This window comes from Dendropsophus ebraccatus, chromosome 7 (assembly GCF_027789765.1).
Source record: "Dendropsophus ebraccatus isolate aDenEbr1 chromosome 7, aDenEbr1.pat, whole genome shotgun sequence".
NCBI lineage: Eukaryota > Metazoa > Chordata > Amphibia > Anura > Hylidae > Dendropsophus > Dendropsophus ebraccatus.
The window spans coordinates 92379966-92402803 of NC_091460.1; the positions used below are offsets into that span (position 1 = coordinate 92379966).

Consider the following 22838-nt stretch of genomic DNA (forward strand, 5'->3'; position numbering starts at 1 on the left):
CTCCCCCTGTATAAAGACCCCACACACCAGTCCTCTCCCCCTGTATACAGACCCCACACACCAGTCCTCTCCCCCTGTATACAGACCACACACACCAGTCCTCTCCCCCTGTATACAGACCACACACACCAGTCCTCTCCCCCTGTATACAGCCCCCCACACACACCAGTCCTCTCCCCCCTGTATACAGACCCCACACACACCAGTCCTCTCCCCCTGTATACAGACCCCACACACACGCCTGTCCTCTCCCCTGTATAGAGACACACACCCACACACACACCAGTCCTCTCCCCCTGTATACAGACCTCACACACCAGTCCTCTCCCCCTGTATACAGAACCCACACACCAGTCCTCTCCCCTGTATACAGACCCCACACACCAGTCCTGTTCCTTGTACAGACAATGGTGTATTACACCAAAGGATTCCTGGCCGTTCCGTCTGATAATTATTTGGTGTAATAATCCGTGTTATCAGCTGATTGTGGTCTTCAAACTGGTCGAGTAATCCAGATCACGATAGTGCTGCTGTCTACAATGGGCATCTTGAACAATCTAAGGATTTTTTGGGCTGCCCCTCCCGCAGCTGCCCGCAGTTCCCCCAGTCACTGTCTGTGTGTGTAATAACACAGAAAATGTGCAGGGAACAAAGGGGAAGCGAGCACTGACCTAAAACATCGCCGCTCGCTTTCACCTCTTAATCATGCTGTATAATATGACTCGCTCAGGGAGAAGCTCAGATGAGAGGATACGCTCAGAGGAGAGGATACATACTAGACTGTATACCCTGCAGTGAGAAAAGAAAACATTCTAGACCAGAGATGTAAGACTCAGGCCCTCCCGCAGTTGCAGAACTACAATTCCCACCATGTCTGGACAAGTAAGGCATGAAGGAAAATGTAGTTTGTAACAGCCGAGGGATGAAGTCTGACACCTGTGGTCTAGACCTTTCAAAACTGCACTTGCTAGAATGTATGCCCTCTCAGAGGAGAGGATACACCTAGTGGAGATGCCCTCTCAGAGGAGAGGGTACACCTGGTGGAGATGCCCTCTCAGAGGAGAGGATACACCTGGTGGAGATGCCGTCTCAGAGGAGAGGATACACCTGGTGGAGATGCCCTCTCAGAGGAGAGGATACACTCCAGACACTTCAGTACTAAACATTCTAGAATGTATGCCCTCTCAGAGGAGAGGATACTCAATGGACTTTACATTACTAGGCTATGTTCACACATAAAACACAGCACTCGGTTTTGGTTGAAGAAAGAATGACCAAAATACTATGTGTGAACATAGCCCTAAACATGCTAGGATGTATACCCTGCAGTGAGAAACTCAGAGGAGAGGATACATTCTAGACACTTCAGTACTGAACATGCTAGAATGTATCCTCTCCTCTGAGCCATCCTCTCCTTTGAGTTTCTCACTGCAAGGGATACATTCTAGCATGTTCAGTACTGAAATGGCTTGAATGTATCCTTTCCTCTGAGTATATCCTCTCCTTTGAGTTTCTTACTGCAGGGGATACATTCTAGCATGTTCAGTACTGAAATGGCTTGAATGTATCCTTTCCTCTGAGTATATCCTCTCCTTTGAGTTTCTCACTGCAGGGGATACATTCTAGCATGTTTAGTACTGAAATTGCTAGAATGTATCCTCTCCTCTGAGTCACTATAGGGGATTTATTCTAGCATGTTGAGTACTAAGAGGGTATATATTCTAGACATTTCAATACTACACATGCTAGAATGTATACCCTCAGAGGAGAGTATACATTCTAAATATTTCAATACTGAACATGCTATAATGTATACCCTATAGTGAGAGACTCGGAGGAGAGGATAAACTCAGAGGAGAGGATACATTCTAGCCATTTCAGTACTGAACATGCTAGAATGTATCCCCTACAGTGAGAGCCTCAAAGGAGAGGATACATTCTAGCGTTTTCACTACTGAAGATGCTAGAATGTATCCCCTATAGTGAGAAACTCAAAGGAGAGGATATATTCTAGGCTCTACCCTTCCCATACACCTGTATCTTCTTTCTTCCTCCTCCATAGTGTAGTGTACATACAGGACCTGCGGTGACATCATAGTCACATGTCAAGGTCCTCTCTTTACTGTACTGTCTCCTGGCTGCTGTTTAGCCCTGATTTGCGCAAAATCGCGGTAAAAACGCCGCGATTTTGCACAAATTATAGCTAAACAGCAGTCAGGAGACAATACCGTATGGGAAATACCTCTTTTGGTTAAGTAAAAATTGTCTTCTGCCTCCCCACATTGACAGAGGGCAGGAGCTTCCAGGCTGCCTCATCCACTGGGATCCTTCTCTCTCTGCTCCCTGTGATGGCGCCCCCCCTGGTCTCAGCGCCCCCCTAGCTACGGCCCTGCCATTCAGTGATGGATGGGTGCTGTGGCAGCTGGTAGGCATTGTGCAGTAGCATCAGTGTCTGATGAAAGAGAGAAGAAAGGTGCAGCGTAAAATCCGCTGTGGATCTGTTGGGTGAAGCTACCCTTAGGGTGTGTTCACATATAACAAGTTCACAGGGGATATCACACTGCAAGTTTCTCAGCAAATCTGGTGCAATACTCGGTATCATTATGGTCTATGGTCCTGGATTCTCACAACAGATTTTAATTTTGCTGTGAGAATGTAGTGACAGCTATATTTAACTAATTAGCTGCCAGTAAAAATAATAACCAGCCCATGCTTGCCTGCCCGCGCTCCTGCTTGTGTCTCCGGGTCCTGGCTCACTAACTGCCGCTTAGCCAATCACAGGCCGCAGTGGGACAGCGCACTGATTGGCTGAGTGCAGACTCATGCTGGGTTTACACGTAGCGATAATTCGCCTGATCGTACAATGAACGATTTCGAAGTAACAATTTTTTTTTTATAATGATCAGCGTTTAGAGGGTACGATGTATTGTACGGAAAAATCGTTTTGCGATCATTTTGCGATAGCTTAAATTGACACTCACCTCCTTTTTGCATTCTGACATCTCTACACAGGTGTAAAGGGTAAATTTAGCGGTTTTCATACCTTATTTTATATCATACGTCATGGTGCTTGTTCAAGTAAAAAGTTATCTTTTATCAACTGCAGATTGTGTTAAGTGGGCGGGGCCTCGCGGTATTAGTGCCACTTAGCCTCACCCACAATGCTACAGTTGGTCCCGCCCCCTCGCTGGCTATTGGAACAGGCTGGCCAAAAGGTTTAGACCCCACCCCCTGCCGCGAGGCCACGCCAACTTAATACAATCTGCAGTTGATAAAAGTTGATAAATTCCAATAGCCAGCGAGGGGGCGGGACCAACTGTAGCATTGTGGGTGAGGCTAAGTGGCACTAATACCGCGAGGCCCCGCCCACTTAACACAATCTGCAGTTGATAAAAGATAACTTTTTACTTGAACAAGCACCATGACGTATGATATGAAATAAGGTATGCAAAATGCTAAATTTACCCTTTACTCCTGTGTAGAGATGTCAAAATGCACAAAAGGGGTTGAGAGTGTCACTTTAAGCCTGTCTCGCACATAGGTTAAATGATCTGCAAATTTTTTTCAAGCGACAATTTAAGAACATGTTGTGAGATCAAAATGAACGATTTCTCGCTCGTCGTTTGATCTTTCGCTGCTTTTACACGTACGATTATCGTTCGAATTTGATCGTTATCGCGCAAATTTGAACGATAATCGTTCCGTGTAAACGCAGCATCAAGGAGGAGCGTAATGAGGGAGTGCGGGCAGATAAGCAGTTGCTGTCAATTATATTTACTGGCAGCTAATTAAGGGGTTGTCTACAAAAACATGGCCACTTTTCCCACTACTGTTGTCTCCAGTTCAGGTGCGGTTTGCAATTAAGCTCCATTTACTTCAATGGAACTGAGTTTCAAAACCCCACCCAAACTGGAGACAACAGTAGGGGGAAAATGGCTATGTTTTTGTAGCGCTGGATAACCCCTTTTAACATGGCGGTCACTACTTCTCGCAGTGGATTTTCAGAATGCAGGGTAAAAGACCATAATGATACAGAGTAGGGATGGTACGAACAGAGTTCGGTTCGAGTTTGTACGAACCCGAACCCTCGGTAATGATTCCCGCTGTCTGCCGGCTCCGTGCAGCGGGCGGATCCAGTGGGAGGACTGCCTGGAAAACTGGGATACAGCCATAGCCATAGGCTGTATGCCAGTTTTCCAGGCAGTCCTCCCGCTGTATCCGCCCGCTGCACGGAGCGGGCAGACAGCGGGAATCCAATGCCGAGCGTTCGGGTTCATCCGAACCTCGGCGGGTTCGGACCATCCCTATTACAGAGTATTGCAGCGGATTTGCTGTAAAACGTGCAACATGAAATCCACTTCTAACTTGTTACATGTGAATGCACCTTTAAGGGGATGTTTACATGTACTGTGTTTGCTGCGAATTTTACGCTACAGATTTCATGCTGCTGACTACTGTATGCTGTGTAAATTAATGTAAATAAATGACTAAACACTGGATCAAATCCACAGTAAAAATAGTACATTTAATTGGGGCCCCACTTTGCCTAAAACCTGAACCTGTTTTCAATAAACCATTTTACAATCATTATGCAAATTACCTTATTTAAACTTCGGGCTGCGCTATCTTTTCCACCTGGAGTCAAATTTCTTAGCTGAACATCCAATAGGTCCACCAGCTGATCCATTGCTCGGACGGAATAGGTAATATCTCCAGCATTCAAGCGACCTCTTGTGTGCTCGGAAAGCTCCCTTGCAATGTTTGCAGCTGTTTCTAGGGACTTCAGCTAAAAGAACAATGATTTTTATGTAAGTATTAACAAATGCAATAAATGGAAAATTGAGTATAAAGGATTTAATGAATTTTAGCCAAGGGTATTAAAGAATAACCTACAGGTTCTTGTGTATACCTAGTTTTTACCTGTTAAAGGTAATGTAACAGGCATGGGTTTTCCATACTGCTTCCTACTTCCACACTTGCAGGGAGAGAATAACCTCATCTGATTGGACTCCAGCACTGAGCCATTAGAATAGCTGAGACATAAAGGCCTTTTAGGGTGCGTTTACACTGAAAGATTTATCTGACAGATTTTGGAAGCCAAAGCCAGGAATGGATTCAAAAAGAGGATAGATCCCAGTCTTTCCTTTATGACCTGATCCCTGTTTATAGTCTGCTCCTGGTTTTGGCTTTAAAGATCTGTCAGATAAATCTGTCTGTGTAAACGCACCATTACACCGGCCAATTATCATCCAGGAGCATTGCCACAAACTCAAGTCCATGTAAAATGACAGCAATCAGCTGAGAACAGGTTATCGTCTGTTTAAAGCGTAACTGTCATATTTTTTTTTATTACAGAAATCAGTAGTATAAGCCATTTTAACAAAACTCTGTAATAGGTTTTATCAGCCAAAAAAGCCTCCTTCTGTACTCAAGAAGCAATCTCCCAGCCTCCCCCCTTGACTTCTTATCTGTGCATTATCAGGCAAACACGTCTTCATTACAGAGAAGCCAGTGAAGACGGGTTCTGCTCTCTCCATTCTATCCTTATGGAGGGGGGAGGGGCCGAGGGAGATGAGGGAGCAGGAAGAGGTGGCATGAAGGTCAGCTGTTTGTAGACTCTCTGGGCACCAAAAACGCAGGATTCTGGGGTCAGAAAGGTCAGTGCTTATCTATGAACTTACTGAGAGAAGATTGCAGGATGTTGTGCTTTGCAAGACTGCTCCGTGCTCAGTCACTCCTAACAGCCCCTCCCCTCTCCATAGCCACATAATGGACACAGAAATCCTGCTTCTTCTGAAGTGAGGGGGGAGGCTGGAAGATTGCTTTTTCAGTCCAGAAGGAAACTCTTTTGGTTCATAAAACCTATTACAGAGTTTCTTAAAATCGCTTAAACTGTTGATATTTAATGTTTTAAAAAAAATGGCCCTGAAATGACAGTTACGCGTTAAAATTTATTGCCATCAGCCACACATCACCAATGACCATTAACCCTTAGGGGACACAGCCAGTTTTTATTTTTGTGTATATAAGGCTACAGTGCGTGCATTTTTCCACCTAGAGACCCAGAAGAGCCCTTATTTTTTGTGCCACTAGTTGTACTTTGCAATGGCAGACATAATTTTTGTCTAAAATATGCCGTGAAACCAGAAAAAAAAGATATGTGATGATGATATGTGAAATTGAAAAAAAAACAATAAACACATTTTTTTTATTTGGGTTTTTTTGTTTTTACGCCGTTTGCCCTAGGGTAAAACTGACCGGTCATACATGTTCCTCAAGTTGTTACAATTACAACGATATGTAACTTGTATAACTTTTATTTTATTTGATGGCTTTTGAAAAATCAAAACCTTTTAAAAAAAATATGTGTTCCTTAAAATTGCTCTATTACCATGCTTATAATGCTTTTATACTTTTGTCTATGGGGCTGTGTGAGGTGTAATTTTTTTGCGCCATGATGTGTTCTTTCTATCTGTACCTTTTTTTTTTTTTTTTTTTAAACTCGTTTTTATTAGGAGATACAAAAATGCATACGTCATGGATATACATGTACAACCATATCCAAACAAGAAACGTACATAAAGGTAGGAATTAGGCAATATCAAGGAGAGCATTACTCCATGTAAACAAATATCAGTATTTAACCCCTTAAGGACCAGGCCTAAAATGGCCTTAAGGACCGGAGCAAATTTTATGAATATGACCTGTGTCACTTTATTCATTAATAACTTCAGGATGCTTTTACCTATCCGTCTGATTCTGAGATTGTTTTCTCGTGACATATTGTACTTCACATTTCTTGTAAATTGGAGTCGATACTTATAACGAATCTTTATGAAAAAAACCAAAATAACGTGAAAAATTGTAAAAAAATGCATTTTTCCAACTTTAACCCCTTAAGGACAGAGCCAATTTCGATTTTTGTGTTTTCGGTTTTTCCTCCTTGTGCATAAAAGGCCATAGCACTTGCATTTTTCCACCTAGACACCCACATGAGCCCTTATTTTTTGCGTCACTAATTGTACTTTGCAATGACAGGCTGAATTTTTGCATAAAGTACACTGCGAAACCACAAAAAAAATTCAAAGTGTGGTGAAATTGAAAAAAAAAACGCATTTTGTTTATTTGGCGGAAATGTGTTTTTACGCCATTTGCCCTGGGGTAAAACTGACTTGTTATATATGTTCCACAAGTCGTTACGATTAAAACGATATGTAACATGTATAACTTATATTGTATCTGATGGCCTGTAAAAAATTTAAACCATTGTCAACAAATATACGACACTTAAAACTGCTCCATTCCCAGGCTTATAACGCTTTTATCCTTTGGTCTATGGGGCTGTGTCAGGTGTCATTTTTTGCGCCATGATATGTTCTTTCTATCGGTACCTTGATTGCGCATATACGACTTTTTGATCGCTTTTTATTACAATTTTTCTGGATTTGATGCAACCAAAAATGCGCAATTTTGCACTTTGGGATTTTTTTGCGCTGACGCCGTTTACCGTGCGAGATCAGGAATGTGATTAATTAATAGTTCGGGCGATTACGCACGCGGCGATAGCAAACATGTTTATTTATTTGTTTATTTATTTACTTTTATTTATAACCTGGGAAAAGGGGGGTGATTCAGACTTTTATTAGGGGAGGGGGCTTTTTACTAATAATGACACTTTTTTTTTTACTTTTACACTTATACTAGAAGCCCCCTGGGGGACTTCTAGTATTAGTGCTTTGATCTCTCATTGAGATCTCTGCAGTATAGATATGCTGCAGAGATCCATGAGATAGGCACTCGTTTGCTTTCGGCTGCTGCAGTCGGAAACAAACGAGTGCCGAGCCGGGGATGGCGCCATCTTGGAGCGGTCCCCGGCCGGCTTCAGTTACGGAGATCGCTCCTCCGGGATAACAAAGCATGGCACTTTATGTCCACATGTGGGGTATTTCCGTACTCAGGGGAAATTGCTCTACAAATTTTGTGTTTTTTTTAAATTTTTTAGCCCCTTGTGAAAATGAAAAAATCAAGACAAGATTAATGATTTAGAGTAAAAATTTTAAACAAATTACACCAAATGTTGGTCTAGCCTTGATTTTTTTTTCCATTTCCACAAGGGGTTAAAAAAGAAAATAAACGCAAAGCGTGTAGGGTAATTTCCCCTGAGTACGAAAATACCCCACATGTGGACATAATGTGCCATATGGGCACAGGGCAAACCACCAAAGGGACAGAGCGCCATTTAGAGGCTGGAATGGAGGATGGAGGCCATGTCGCAATTACAAAGCTCCTGTGCTGCCAGGACAGTAGAAACCCCCCACAAGTGACCCCATTCTGGAAACTACACCCCATAAGGAATCTAACAAGGGGTGCAGTGAGCATATGGACCCCACTGGTAACAGGCACATATGTAGAACATGTGCCGTGAAAATAAAAAATACAATTTTTTTCATTTTCACGTCCCAAATGTGGCCGTCACCAGGGGGCCATATCCCCGCTGCCCCCATTGTTAGATTCCTTATCGGGTGTAGTTTCCAGAATGGGGTCACTTGTCGGGGGTTTCTACTGTCCTGGCCGCACAGAGGCTTTGTAATTGCATCATGGCATCCTCTAATGGGAATGGCGGCCATACCTATTTAGCTGGGGAAAAAGGGACAATTCTAATTTATTTGGGGGTATTAGGCCAATTATTGGTTTATAAGGTTGGAAAGGACAGGTGTCCATCAAATTCAACCTGTGTTGATTCAGAGGAAGGCAAAAAACCCTCGTAAGGCAGACGACAGTAGCCTCATCACAGGGGAAAAATTCCTTCCTGACTCCATAATGGCGATCAGAATAATCCCTGGATCAACGTGACCCCTGAAATAGGAAATAAGGGACAGAATTTAGATAATGTAGAACCCCAGTGACGTGTGGTACGCCTTGAAGCGATCCAGTATGCAGAGGCCGGGGTGATCAGGACAGGCGTCACACTGGAAAATGGTGTCCTTCCTGATCCCCCTGTTACACCACACTCTGCACTTCTTCTGGGGTCTCCTGTTTTCCAGTGTGGGGGACGTCACCTGGAAAATGTTGTCCTGGTGCGATACGGGGTCCCTCATATCCAGAAGCGCTGGGTCCGCTCCATGGCTGCTAAATATTAGGGCGCTATTACTACTTCTGATATGTTCGGATCGTGCCGCAAGCTACAGGGCAGCGAGGGACCGGAAGAGGGGGTGCTGGTATAAAAGTTATCCCCGTACAGGTGGTAACCTTTATCCAGCAGTGGGAAGATCAGTTCCCGAATGATCTCCCCACTAACTCCGAGGATGGGGGGGGGGGCATCTGGGGGCTGGATTCGGGTGTCCCTTCCTTCATACACTCTAAGTGCACGTGCACACTGCGGAATGGCGAAGGATAACCCTTTGTGCATTCGGCAGCTGGCACCCACCGGCAGACTGATGCGGGCGCGCGTCTCCGTCCGTGTCATAGACTCCATTCTATGCACGGGCGGATTCCGCTCTCCGTCAAATGTGTTCATTCTTTGGACGGACGATGGAATCCGCCCATACATAACATGGAGTCTATGACACGGGTGGAGACGCGCGCCCGCATCAGTCTGCCGGTGGGTGCCAGCTGCGGAATGCACAAAGGGTTATCCTCCATTCCGCAGTGTGCACGTACCCTAAATCTGTAAGTGTACCCTGAGGTACTCTCACAGAGTTTGTAGAATTTCACGCCATACCGTGATCTCTTATTGGGACGGTACTGGCGGAAAAGACGTGTCTGGGGGGCAGCGTACGCTACACTACCCCCAGATACGTCATTGGATGATGAGGATGAGGATGAATGGAGGAACGAAGGACCCCCCATTCATCCTCACTGGCTGTTTCGGTGTCGGAGGCAATAATAGCGTATGCGTCCGACACCGAAAACACCCTGGGGGCCATCTTTATACGGGGATTGGTATATGGGGTATGTAGTGGTGTAGTGTAAAACTTTATTCCGTGTAGTGTAATGGTGTTTTTTACATGTTTTTTTAACATTAAGTATAAAAAAAAAAAACTACGCCAAGAAAGGAGTTGCTGATAGATGCCGCACTTATGTGCGGCACTTATAAGCAGACCGTGGCTGTAGGATATAGGAAAAAAACACTCTACGCCAAAAAGGAGGAGTTGCTGATCAGCGGCGCACTTACGTGCGATGCTGATCAGTACTCAGTGGCGATAGGGTGCGGAAAATAGAAAAAAAAAAATTGGGAAAAAAATAAAATAAAAAATCTTTCTTCAACCCTATAGCTACTGATATGTGTATTATATACACTTATCAGCCGCTAGGGGGCAGTAGAACGCCAATTCCGGAAAAAGCCGAAGTTTGACGACGCTGGAGCCGATGATTACCGATGGGGACCGCCGGAAAAAGACGAAGACGCCGACGAAGACGAGGACGCGTTCGGAACCCGGAAGACGCGATCGGGACGCTGGATCCGGTGAGTATGGGTCAATACCTGCTCTGGACACCTCAGCTACCTAGCTGAGGTGTCCACAGCAGGTATTTAACCCTTTCATGGGGTACTTATATCGCCGTGATCGGCCGGCCGCTCCCGGCACCGTGGCCACCGTTACTTTTAACAGTAATGGCGGTCGGTGTCGTCCTCGGACAGCACCGACCGAATTGATCAGCCAATAGCGGCGATCGTCAGCACGGGAGGGGTTAATCACCCCCCGTGCCGACAAGCAGGGATGGCCTGCTATACATTACATTATGTACACACGCAGCGATCGGGGAAACCGTGGGCGTAAATGTACGCCCGTTTGCGTTAAGGCACGGGTTTTGGGGGCGTACACTTACGCCCGCGGTCGTTAAGAGGTTAAAGGAACAAGTAACCTAGGCAGAAAAAGTAACACACTGCGAAATAATCTCATCTCTCACAGGGGGCACACATTTAAAAGCATAAGGAGGAGAGTGCTTCCACACACAACGCCGGACCTTACTCAAGTCCATAAATTTTGGACTCGGAAATGAGAGTCAAGGGAGATCGACGCCAGGCATCCCATACTTTCCCAAATTTAGCTGGGCAACCCCTATGCTTATATACTATCCGTTCAAAGGACACTACTGAGTTAACCATGGTAATCCACATAGCCACCGTAGGAGGCCGCTTATCTATCCACCTCATAGCTATAGCCTTGCGGGCAAGAAATAAGGTTTCTCAAAGAAATACAACATTGTAGTGTGTCCACACCTCCTCACTCAATGAACCAAAAAGACATACTGTAGGGTCCAGCGGGACCTGCATGGGACACATATTTCCCACCTCCCTCCAGAAAGATTGAAGTCGAGGGCAAGCCCATATCATGTGCCAAAAATCATCCGGCTCCATTTGGCACTTGGGACAAGTCAGTGCGGGAATCTTACCCAAACGACGTAACCTAATGGGAGTCAAGTAACTTTGATGGATAATATAAAGTTGCCTATGTTTATTATTTACAGAAGGTGACACATGAAGGTGGGATTCTAGAAGAACTTGATATGTTTCTTCGGACAGCGCAGGGATATGATCCCGCCATCTATCCACAGCCGGAAGAGGTGTTGAAGTCGCTTTCAGGCGTATGAGGTGGGAGTATATGGACGATACCAGTTCACCAGGGCCTTGTGATCTAATAACGCCTATCAGGGGGTAACTAGAGATTGGTGGTTCAGTAGGGCCAAACTGAGTCTGCAATGAGTGTCGCAGTTGCAAGTATTTATAGAAATGACGATTAGAAAGGAAATATGATGTCTTAAGGGTATCAAATGAAACAATAGCACCATTCTTATAAACTTGTTCCACATATCGGACTCCCACTCCCTCCCAGTAGGCCACATCATGAAACAATAGTAGGTGTATAAAACTACCATTATGCCATAAGGGGGACTCAATTGGGGTATCCGTGTAGGCAGAAATATCAGCCGCAGCTCGCACACCTGTCGGCAGTGAGATGAATAGGGAGAAGTCGCGCAATGGGAATTCTGTCCGCCACCAAGACTGACCACAATGAAGGGGGTGTGTGAGTAATCAATCAGATGCGTTTCTGAACTAACACAAGGTTCTTCCCCCATCCAGCACTGCAAGTATTTCAACTGACCGGCCAAATAGTAAAGGTAGAGATTAGGGTCCGCAAAGCCTGCCAGGTCTTTTGGTCTTTGTAACTTAGCTAGCTGTAATTTAGATCTAGAGGCTCCCCAAATGAAACCGATTATGGCTGAGTCCAATGATCTAAAAAAAATTTTAGGAATCTGTACAAATACATGTTGGAGAACGTACAGGCACTTCGGGAGCACCACCATTTTGACCAAATTGATTCTCCCCGCTACAGAAAGAGGGAGCGCACTCCAGACCTTAAATTTGTCTCTGAAGTGACCAATAAGGGGATCTATGTTAGCAGTACGCATATCTGCAGGTGTGGCACTGAGTTTCACACCTAAGTACCGAAACTGGGTAACTACCCGGAGACCGTTAACCGAAGAGTCTAATAGGTTTGATCTCGAGGGCTGGCCATATAGAAGAAAGGACTTAGTCCAGTTCATCATTAGACCAGAGTATTTACCAAATCTATCTATGAGCTGTATGGCTCTGGGTAGGGAAATATCGGGTTCAGAAAGGAAAAGTAGTAGGTCATCAGCATAGAGTCCAAGTCTGTTCTCTCCACCAGTGTACCCGAGTCCCTTATAGATGGGGTCAGCTCGAAGAATAGCCCCCATCGGCTCCATGGCCAGGATGAAAAGAAGGGGGGACAGAGGACATCCTTGACAGGTGCCTCTGCCCAGGGGAAAGGAAGGGGAAACAAGTCCATTCAGAGATATAGCAGCTGTTGGACATTTATACAGTATGGTTATCCACCTAATAAAGTTAGGCCCAAATTTTAATTTATGTAGTACAGCCAGAAGGAATGGCAATTCAATAGAATCAAAAGCCTTGGCGGCATCTAATGCCACCAAGGCCCAATCTTCCCTCTGCGCACGCCCCCTCTGAATCGCAATCTGTGCTCTGCGTATGTTGTCAGATGTACTTCTCCCTAAGACAAAACCCGATTGGTTGGGGTGAATGAGTGAAGGAATAACTCTACACAGGCGATTAGCAATTATCTTCGTGAGTAATTTGTAGTCTGAATTAAAGGGAACCTGTCACCCCCCGTGTCGGGGTGACAGGCTCCCGACCCCCCGTTAGAGCCCCATATACTTACCTAATCCCGCCGGGTCCCGCTTCTGGAGGTGGTCGGGTGACGGAGATCTCAGCCGCTGCAGCCCGGCGCGCGCGCTGAGAGATGAGTCCAACACCCATAGAGAATGACAGGAGAGTCCAGCGCTCCGTCATTCTCTATGAGCGTTGGACTCATATGTCAGCGCGCGCGCCGGGCTGCAGCGGCTGAGATCTCCGTCACCCGACCACCTCCAGAAGCGGGACCCGGCGGGATTAGGTAAGTATATGGGGCTCTAACGGGGGGTCGGGAGCCTGTCACCCAGGCACGGGGGGTGACAGGTTCCCTTTAAGGAGGGATATAGGCCTATACGAGCCGCAATCCAATAGGTTTTTATCAGGTTTAAGTATAAGTACAATCGTGGCTCTATAAAAGGACTCGATCAAAGTCTGGTGTTCATACGAGGAGTGGAGCACCGAGAGGAGAGAAGGGAGTAATATATCCTTATATTGGAGATAGACCTCCAATGGGAGGCCATCAGGCCCAGATGCCTTTCCCCTCGCAGAGTCACGCAGAGCTATGTCCAATTCATCTAAAGTTCTAGGGGCGTCTAAGACGGTGCATAGGTCAGCGTTCAGTTCTGGTAGAGGTATGTCCGCTAAATATGCCTGTATGTCCTGCGGGGTGCATTGAAGTTTAGATTCATAGATATCTTGGTAAAATTCGGAAAATCTCTGCAGAATATCATTACTGGAGGTAAGAACATCTCCATTTCTTGCAGATATCTTCAGAATTGCGGGGGAGGAACTATTCTGATGAATAAGATAGGCCAGGAGACTGCTAGATTGGTTACCCATCTGAAAGCCCTTCTGGGCGCAGAAGAATAGTTTACGTTAATTCTTTTCTTGCAAATATTGCAAGTATTCCCGTCCCGCCTGCACCTAGAGACATCTATTACCATCGGATGGGTCAGATACATATATGGCTTCCAATTGTTTGCATTTAGTCACCAGTTCTTCCTCCTGTCGGGCCGACTCGCGTTTAACAAAGGAAATGGATGACTGTAGACAACCTCTCCAGTATGCCTTAAGGGCATCCCAGAACATGGAGTGCGACTCATAGGGTGAGTTGTACTGCAAAAAAGTTTTTAGTTGGTCAGGGACCCGATCTGATTCATGAATAAGAGTGAGCCAGAAAGGGTGTATTTTTCGGACTCCACTATTCAGCGCTAGGGGTCTGACATTCAGTTCCAGTAGTATAGGGGAGTGGTCTGAGATGATCACTGGTGGGGGAAGGAAGGAGGGGGAGGGGAGGGGGAGGGGAAAAGGAGGGAGAGGAAAGAAGGGAGGATGGGGGGGGGGGGAGGAAGGAAGGGGGAAAAGTTACATCAAGGCTAAAAAATGCGGTTGGCATGCATTTAACAGTGTATATCTGCACAACATCTCATGAAAAGCTGTAAACCTCAGGTTATGTTAATTAGGACCACGTTACAAGTTTTATCCAGCTGTTTGAGCAACCATCAGTCCCATGTCCAGAATCGTCAGCAAGAGCCCCTCCTGGAGTAGTTTTCAAAAGAACGAGTGTATATGGCAATGTGGTCGGTATTTAAACTTTCAGCAGGTAGGGAGGGGGAAAGGGGAAAGAAAGGGGAACGAAAGTGTGTGTGTATGGGTGGGGGGGGGGGTAGGTGCAGGGAAGAGGAAGGATTCAGGGGAGAGAAGAGGAAGGAGCGGGGGGGGGGGGGGGAGTTTCTGCAAGGGTGCCCATAATATTTGGAGTATGTTCAGCAGTATACATCTGCAGAGCGTCCCATGGATAGCAGAAATCATCAGAACACAATAGGTAGGGCCATGGTGCAAACTTTTCAGAACAGCTGGTGGAGACCTTCCAGGTTTTGTACACATAGGAGTACAAAATCTGCTACAATCCGGGTGTACAGTTCTCAACGATCCCGGGGTTGTCCCTGAGCTTGGAACCATTCTTCAGCTTCGGCAGGTGAGGTAAAGAACAAAGCACGTAGAGTATGGGATCTGGAGGTCACGTAGCTTGGCTTTGACTGCAGTAAATGCAGCCCTTGTCTTCTGCAATGCCGCAGAAAAATCCGGGAACATCAGGATGGTTGAGTTGTGGTAGGTCAGCTTTTCCTTGGCGACGTGCCGCTCGAAGAATCGTGTCCCTGTCCTTGCTACTCAGGAGTCGAGCCGTGGAGGGGTGCCCGGCGGAGGTGCTTTAGCCGGCACACGATGTGCCCACTCCACTGCAAAGGTCGCAGTGGCGGCGAGATCCGGCAGTATTTCTCAGAGCCAGCGTTCAGTGAACAGGCACGGATCATCTCCTTCAGATCGTTCTGGGAGGCCCAATATGCGAATGTTGTTTTGTCGCAGGTGGTTTTCGAGATCATCCGCTCGTTGGATCCACGCCGCCGCCACTTTATCTAAGGAGGTAAGCCTGGCGGGGATTGGCTTCGAGCTGGGAGACGCGGTGTTCAGTTTGGCGGACCCTCTCCCGCAGCTTTTGCATGTCTTGCCGCAATAGTCCCACTTCTGTTTTTACCTCCTCCAACTTGCCAGTAAGGGAGGTCGTGGAAGCATGTATGGCGTCTAATAATTGTGCCGATACCTGTGCAAGTGTGGGCTCAGGCTCCTCTGGGTCTGCGGAGTCGCAATATCGACGAGCACGAGGCTGTGGCGCGCTCTGCTGTGGAGTCAGTTTTGTAAAGTCAGCTGTGACTGCCGGGTCCGATTCATCTTGTGCCCCAAGTGTTCAGCAGCACCCGAAGGTAGTTTTGGGGTGATGATAGGATTAGTGCCAGAAAAGTGGTGATGTAGCGGGAGCTCTCCTCAGATGTGTCCGCTCATGTCCGCGGAAAGCTCCGCCCCCTTCTATCTGTACCTTGATTGCGCATATGCAACTTTTTGATCGCTTTTTATTACAATTTTTCGAGATTAGATGCGACCAAAAATGCACAATTTTGCACTTTGGAATTTTTTTACACTTACGCCAATTACTGTGCGAGATCGGGAATGTGATAATTTATTAGTTCAGACGATTACGCACGCAGCGATACCAAACATGTTTGTTTATTTATTTTTATTTATGAAATGGGGAATGGGGTGTGGTTCTCACTTTTATTAGGGTAGGGGATTTTGTATTAATAAAGACTTTTTTTTTTTTACACTTATACTAGAAGTCCCCCAGGGGCACTTCTAGTATTACTACACTGATCTCTCATAGAACTCATAGAGATCTATGCAGTATAGATATACGGCATAGATCCATGAGATCTGTGCTCTATTGCTTTCGGCTGCAGCCAAAAGCAATAGACTGCCGAGGCGGGAACAGTGCCAACACAGCACCGACTCTGGCCGGGTGAGGATACCGGGATCGCCCCTCCGCGATTGAGTCCCGGGTGTGGGGTGGGCGGACATCAAGTATTTAGATGCAGCTGTCAACTTTAACAGCTGCATCTAAATACTTAATTAGCACGGCCCCCCTCTGAACTCCCGTAGTGGCAACAGGGGGTACAGTAACATCCTGGTGCAGCTAAGGATTAAGCAAAACTAACAACACGGATATACATGTACAGTATAATGTCCTATGCGTGACGAAAAGAAAAATTATCATGTCCCTTTTGGTGGTATTATGGTAATATTCTGAGTGTATTGTGTTGCTATGTGGTGTAGTGCAACCTTAGGGCTCACCTTCTGAAACCTTCCTGTCATGGTGGGGTCCGAGGGTGCTGGGGCCCTTGTCTTCTTCAGCATACACGCATGGACATATAATTTTTAATAAAAGTCTTCACACAATAGCGGTGAATGTATATCAAGACTTTACTTGAAGGATAACTATATACAATCCAGTACAGGGGTATCTGATAATGGCAAACTGTTGGCTTGATCAGAGTCCAGGGACTTTGCGGTTTCCCAGCCTTTATAAGGTACTTGTGAATAGGTACTTGAAGTTACTGAAGAGACTTGACGCTGTCAACGCTCACTATCATGTAGGAGGAAGACGCATGGACACACTGACTTGGAAGCCAGGAAGATGTGGACGGTGAATGGGAGACCCTCTATCACTTCACCAATCCGACAGCAGGCACGAATAACTACAGAGGATGTCCTGCTGAGACTTTGAAGACACGTATTAGTCCTTATGGCTGACTGGAAACAGGTTAGGGGGTTGAAGATGGAGTCTGACAGGATTACTGAGGTGACGTAGGGAGGTTAGATGTGACTCTGGCAATGCCAGACTATCAACTGTCACTGACAAGACCGCACAGCCCTTCTGGGTAGAAGGTGGGTGGAGCTAGCTTTCCCCTGGCCAATCACTAGAGTGTGATAGGTTTCAGGGGAGGAGCACTGATCAAGCTCAACACTTGTATCATTAGCAATTAATACATAACAACATATTAAACAAATACATAGCAGAAAACAATACGACTAGAAGAGAGCTAAGGAAGAGCAGCAAATACATAGGCCCTAATACAGACTGTCTAAGGTTGCCAATAGCAACAATACATTTCCAGACGTCTGACAATAAATACCGTTCTGGGCCATTACACATGTATATGTGCTGTCAGTTTTCAAAGCAGTCTCTGGCATATGACAGTCTGGAAAAAGTATTCACACCGCAACAGAGCAAAAGAGGGAGCTTCTAGACCATTGCAGAATTGCTGTTCTTTGAAATGCTCCCATGTAGGCTGGAGTAAACTGCCAGTTTCAAGCAACTGATGGTGGCGGCTATCTGGCAGTACAGTGCGGTCTGTGTGTGTGCATTTTTGGCATTCTCACCCTGCTGTGGCTCGCCTGTCTGTGCTGCAGTAGAACTTTGGCCTTCCCACCTACCGCCTCAGACGTGATGAACCTACACACACTGAAACTTCACCTTACATATGCTGCAAAGAGTCTGTGAGTAGCAGCAAACCATGGTCAAGTTTCAGCTGCAGAACGCATGGGTAAGTAGCAACGCAGAATAATAACACTCTAGCTTTTAAAAAAATATTTAGAAAATTTAGAAATGAGTTTTCCTCATCAATATATTTTATGAGCAACATTCTTATAGGACACTGGCCCTATTAGATAAGGGCGGTCGGGGAAAACTTGTTGGTCACTATTTGGCAGTTTGTTTCTGAGCTGGAAGAGTCCATTGTGTGGGGGGGGGGGGGGAGATCTGTGTCGTTCTCTTCCTGGTGTGGGTGCACTATGGCTGCAGCAGGCTGTGTTTGTGTGTGTGAGCTATTGCTCCAGCAGGTGTGTGTGTGCGTGTGTGATATGGCTGCAGCAGGCTGTGTGTATGTGTGTGTTATGGCTGTATCAGGCTGAGTGTGTGTGTATGTGTGTGCTATGGCTGCATCAGGCTGTGTGTGTGCGCTATGGCTGCAGCAGGCTGTGTGTGTAAATGCTAATGCTGCAGCAGGCTGTGTGTGTGTTCTATGGCTGCAGCAGGTTGTGTGTGTGTGTGTGTGTGCGCTATTGCTGCAGCAGGCTGTGAATATGGCTGTGTGTGTGTGTGAGTTTGTGGGCTATTGCTGCAGCAGGCTGTGTTTGTATGTTATGGCTGCAGCAGGTTGTGTATGTGAGAGAGAGAAAGAGAGGCAGAAAATTCTGGGCAACAGTGAAAAATCCAGGGGGGCAGGGGGTGGTTAGTTCATAATAAAGAAGTCCTATTTAGCTGTCCTCGTGCCCCCCACACTGACCCCTCTATATTACAGTGTGACCCCTCTATATCACTATGTGTGACCCCTTTATACAGGGTTGGGACAAAGAGTAGGCGATAAACCTAGGGTGCCATCTAGTGGTGAGTTACAGGGGGCGCAATTTCAAAAGAAAAAAAATAATTACTACAGGCTACTGTATTCCTGGTGGCCTCGGAGCGCTGCCCCTCCCTGCTCACATACCACCAGCCCCTCATGTCCTCCCACTCTCTCCCCCTCCCAGGCAGACAGTGTAGAAATCCCCTCACCCACAGCAGGATCATGGTAGAAACTAGAATGGAGTGTCCGGAGGGAGGTGTAAAAGACCTTTGAGGATGTCATGGCCATGTGACCAGTGTGGGAGGAGCTATCTTCCTCTGCTAGGCTTTCTATGAGGCAGCTGGTTTCCCAGGTTCAGCAGGAGGTAAGCCACACTGAGGGCTCTGTTCTGCAGGTCAGGGGTGTGTGGGTGTGATGTTCTGCAGGTCAGGGGTGTGTGGGTGTGATGTTCTGCAGGTCAGGTGTGTGTGGGTGTGATGTTCTGCAGGTCAGGGGTGTGTGGGTGCAATGTTCTGTAGGTCAGGGGTGTGTGCGGCCTCTTGTGACCGCAGGCAAAACGCTGCCACAAGAGTGCAGTGAAGAGAATGGATGTAACTGCGCTCTGTTATAGGGTTGTAGTGACAGGGGTCATGGTGTGGCGGTATTATGTAATGGCATCATTGGTGATATCTTCCTGTTTTGTTCAGAGCAGTATTCATGTAATATGTAATCACTGTATGGTGGTAGGAGTGTTATAATAGAACTACTGTATGTATTGGGGATCTTAATACAGTGTGGGGGCACATTCAGTACATTATACTGTGTGGGGAGCACCGATTCTGATGGGGGGGGGGGGGCGCCATTTGCCTTCTCTGCCTAGGGCTCCAAAACTCCTTGTCCCGGCCCTGCCTCTATATCACCCCTAATCCAGCTACAAACCCTAAGGTAGGGCTGGGCGATAATGACTAAATTAATATCACGGTTAATTGAATATGTAACCTCAATAATGATAACTGAACAATAATTATGTTAAAATTAATATAATCTTGTTTTAGTAGTAAGGGTCTGCTGTGACCCTCTAAATATGATGCCACATGATTTGCTATACAAAGGAGCCTGCTGAGGCTCTGTCACCCAAGGGCTTACAAAAGCCTGGAGCCGGCCTTTCCTACTGTAATGAAAAGCCAAAGTGGAGTTGTGGCTCAGCGTTTGTGCCTCACTATAGCACAATTGACCACCCCTTCCTCCCCCCTCTTCTCCTCACTGAGCTCCAACACAGGATCATTGCAGAACACTACATCTGATTGCAGATCAGTCCTCTGTTGGCAGATTCTGACTGACAGCATGAACGAGTCGGGCAGCATTGAATATTCATGAAGAAGAGGAAGTAGTAGTGAGGCGTGCTAGAGTGAGACAGAAAGCTGAGCCACAGCTGCTCTTTGAATCTTTATTACAGTAATCCTACATAAGGCCCAAATAGTGCGGTCTATGCGCACCCAAAATTGTCCAACATAAAAACCAAAAGAAAAAATTACGAATGCAAGACCAATGTATATATAAGTACTTATCTTTTATTAGAATATCAAAAAGGAATTATTTCAATTAAAAATACATAACAGGGGGGCTGAAGCTAATACAAATCCCCATAAAAGTGGTGGATTGACTAGGTTCTTATATATAAAGTGCTAAATCACAAAATAGATAACAGTAAAATGGAGAACCTATATATACACGTATATACTGGGCACTGGGTTGGTACTACATACAATAAATAGATAAATCTCACAGTGAGTACAAAGAAAAAACACCATCCACAAATAATAGATATTACCCATACATGTCCTTAGTATACAAGTCCACCTCACCATACACCCGACGCGCGTTTCGCGTGTTGCTTTATCGAGGGTGATGTCCCAAGTACTGAGCTCAGACCTTATAAACCCCATACGACCAATCAAGCACATGCCCATCATGTGTATCATATAGAGCAATCTGTGATACCGAAAAACCGGAAGTGATGTCCCTCCGTCATGTGATCTTGCTCCGTCACATGATGGGCACATGTCCTCATATCCAGATTATTCCTATACATAAATTCATTATACCCCTGCCTAACTTCCCCCTTTACAAATCAAATTAATATCCAATCCCTCTCATTTTCAAATAGTATATATACCTTAGTTGCTGTATCCGTGAACCGCATCGTAAGACCGGAAATGACGCGCGGCACGTGACCACATCACATGACCGCGTCATTCCTGGAAGACCTGGAGTAAGGTTGTATGTGCGGTCATGTGACACCCAGCGAGTCAGGTGACCAGCTCAAAGTCACATGACCGCACATAATGTAAACACAGCACAGTTCAAATGGACATTGCCAGTGCTATATGCAATCCTGGATCGTATGTGCAATAAAAAGTAGACAACATGTATACCCAAAAAAACCTTAATAGTGAATAAGGGAGAAAATAGATAATATATGTGATGTTATACCTGTATTTAGAAAATCTTTATTACAGTAGGAAAGCAGAGATAGCGATTTATCCACCCCAGGGACAAATTACCAAAAAGTAACATGCTCACTAGGGGACTGCCAACTACAGCACACTGCCAGCACCTCCAGTAGGGCCTAGGTGCTGACAGATTACCTTTAACCCCTAGACGACCCAGGACGTAGAGTTACGTCATGGAAGTCTGTCACCAGACGACCCTGGACGTCCTGGGTGGTTCTCCCGCTATGAAGCGCGCGCCGGAGCGGAGCGCGCTTCATAGGTGGTGGGGGCCGGCTGCAGTGAGCAGCCGGGACCTCACTGGTAATGACACGCTGCAGCGATCACGCTGCTTATGGCATAGCAATGATCAGTGTAAAAATCAAAGTACTGTATGAACAAGTCCACCAAAGGGACTTCAAATGTGTAAAAAAAAAAAAAGTTCAAAACACTATTAGGGTACAAACCCACTTGACGTATTTGCTGCGTGAATCAGTCTTAAAAATAAGCAGGCAAAACGCAGGTTGGCTTTATACAATTGTTCTGCGTTAAAATACGCAATTACGTAATTTTGAAGCGTGAAGCTACATGCGTTTTTCGCACAGGTTGTTAACAACTGATGCTTTGCTAACAACAAGCTTCACGCTTCAAAAATACGCAATTGCGTATTTTAACGCAGAACAATCGTATAAAGCCAACCTGTGTTTTGCCTGCTTATTTTTAAGACTGATTCACGCAGCAAATACGTCAAGTGGGTTTGTACCCTTACACTACCCCAAAACCCCTCCCCCAATAAAAGTTGAAATAACCCCCCCTATCCCATTATATAAATAAAACATATAAAAATAAATAAATAAACATATAATACACCGTAGCGTGCGTAATTGTCCGATCTATTAAAATATAACAAGCGTCATTGTGATCGGTGAACGCCGTACACGAAAAGAGGGAAAAAAGTGTGCGGATTACCGATTTTATGTTACATCTATATCATAAAAATCAAAGTCTGTCTGTCTGTCCTTCTGTCTGTCTGTCTGTCTGTCCTCTATAGACTTCCAAACGCCTGAACCGTTTGACCCCAAATTTGGCACACAGATACATTGGGTGCCCGGGAAGGTTATTGCGAAGGTCCCGTCCCCGCCAGATGTACAGGAGGGGAGGGGGAGGGGAAAGAGCGCTCCATAGAGATGAATGGGAAAATCTCCTCACTGCAAACACAGGTGATATAATTAGCTGAAGCAGACACGGCAGTTGGACCTTAGCAACCAATCTATACAGTACATATATATACAGCAGGGCCGGATTAAAAAAATAAACTATGCCACGATCTATGCAGATGGCAGCTTACTGTAGGCGACTTAGCACAGGCCCCTCCTCGCTCCTGGCTGTATTGCTTAGCATCCTCCTCTGTTGCGCACGGGATGGTCACTAGAGGCTGCAGTGCAGAGGAAGATGACAGAC

At 45.9% G+C, this 22838-nt stretch overlaps 1 protein-coding gene across 2 annotated transcripts in view; it reads right to left on the reverse strand.

The window, feature by feature from the left end:
• The window catches only part of ADGRL3 (adhesion G protein-coupled receptor L3), a 643814-nt gene that overhangs the window by 162410 nt on the left and 458566 nt on the right, over window positions 1–22838 (reverse strand). For both annotated transcript variants that reach the window (XM_069977905.1, XM_069977904.1), the window contains exon 10: window positions 4601–4786. In XM_069977905.1, coding sequence (XP_069834006.1) covers window positions 4601–4786 — 186 coding nt within the window. The remainder of the gene's footprint in view (window positions 1–4600; window positions 4787–22838) is intronic.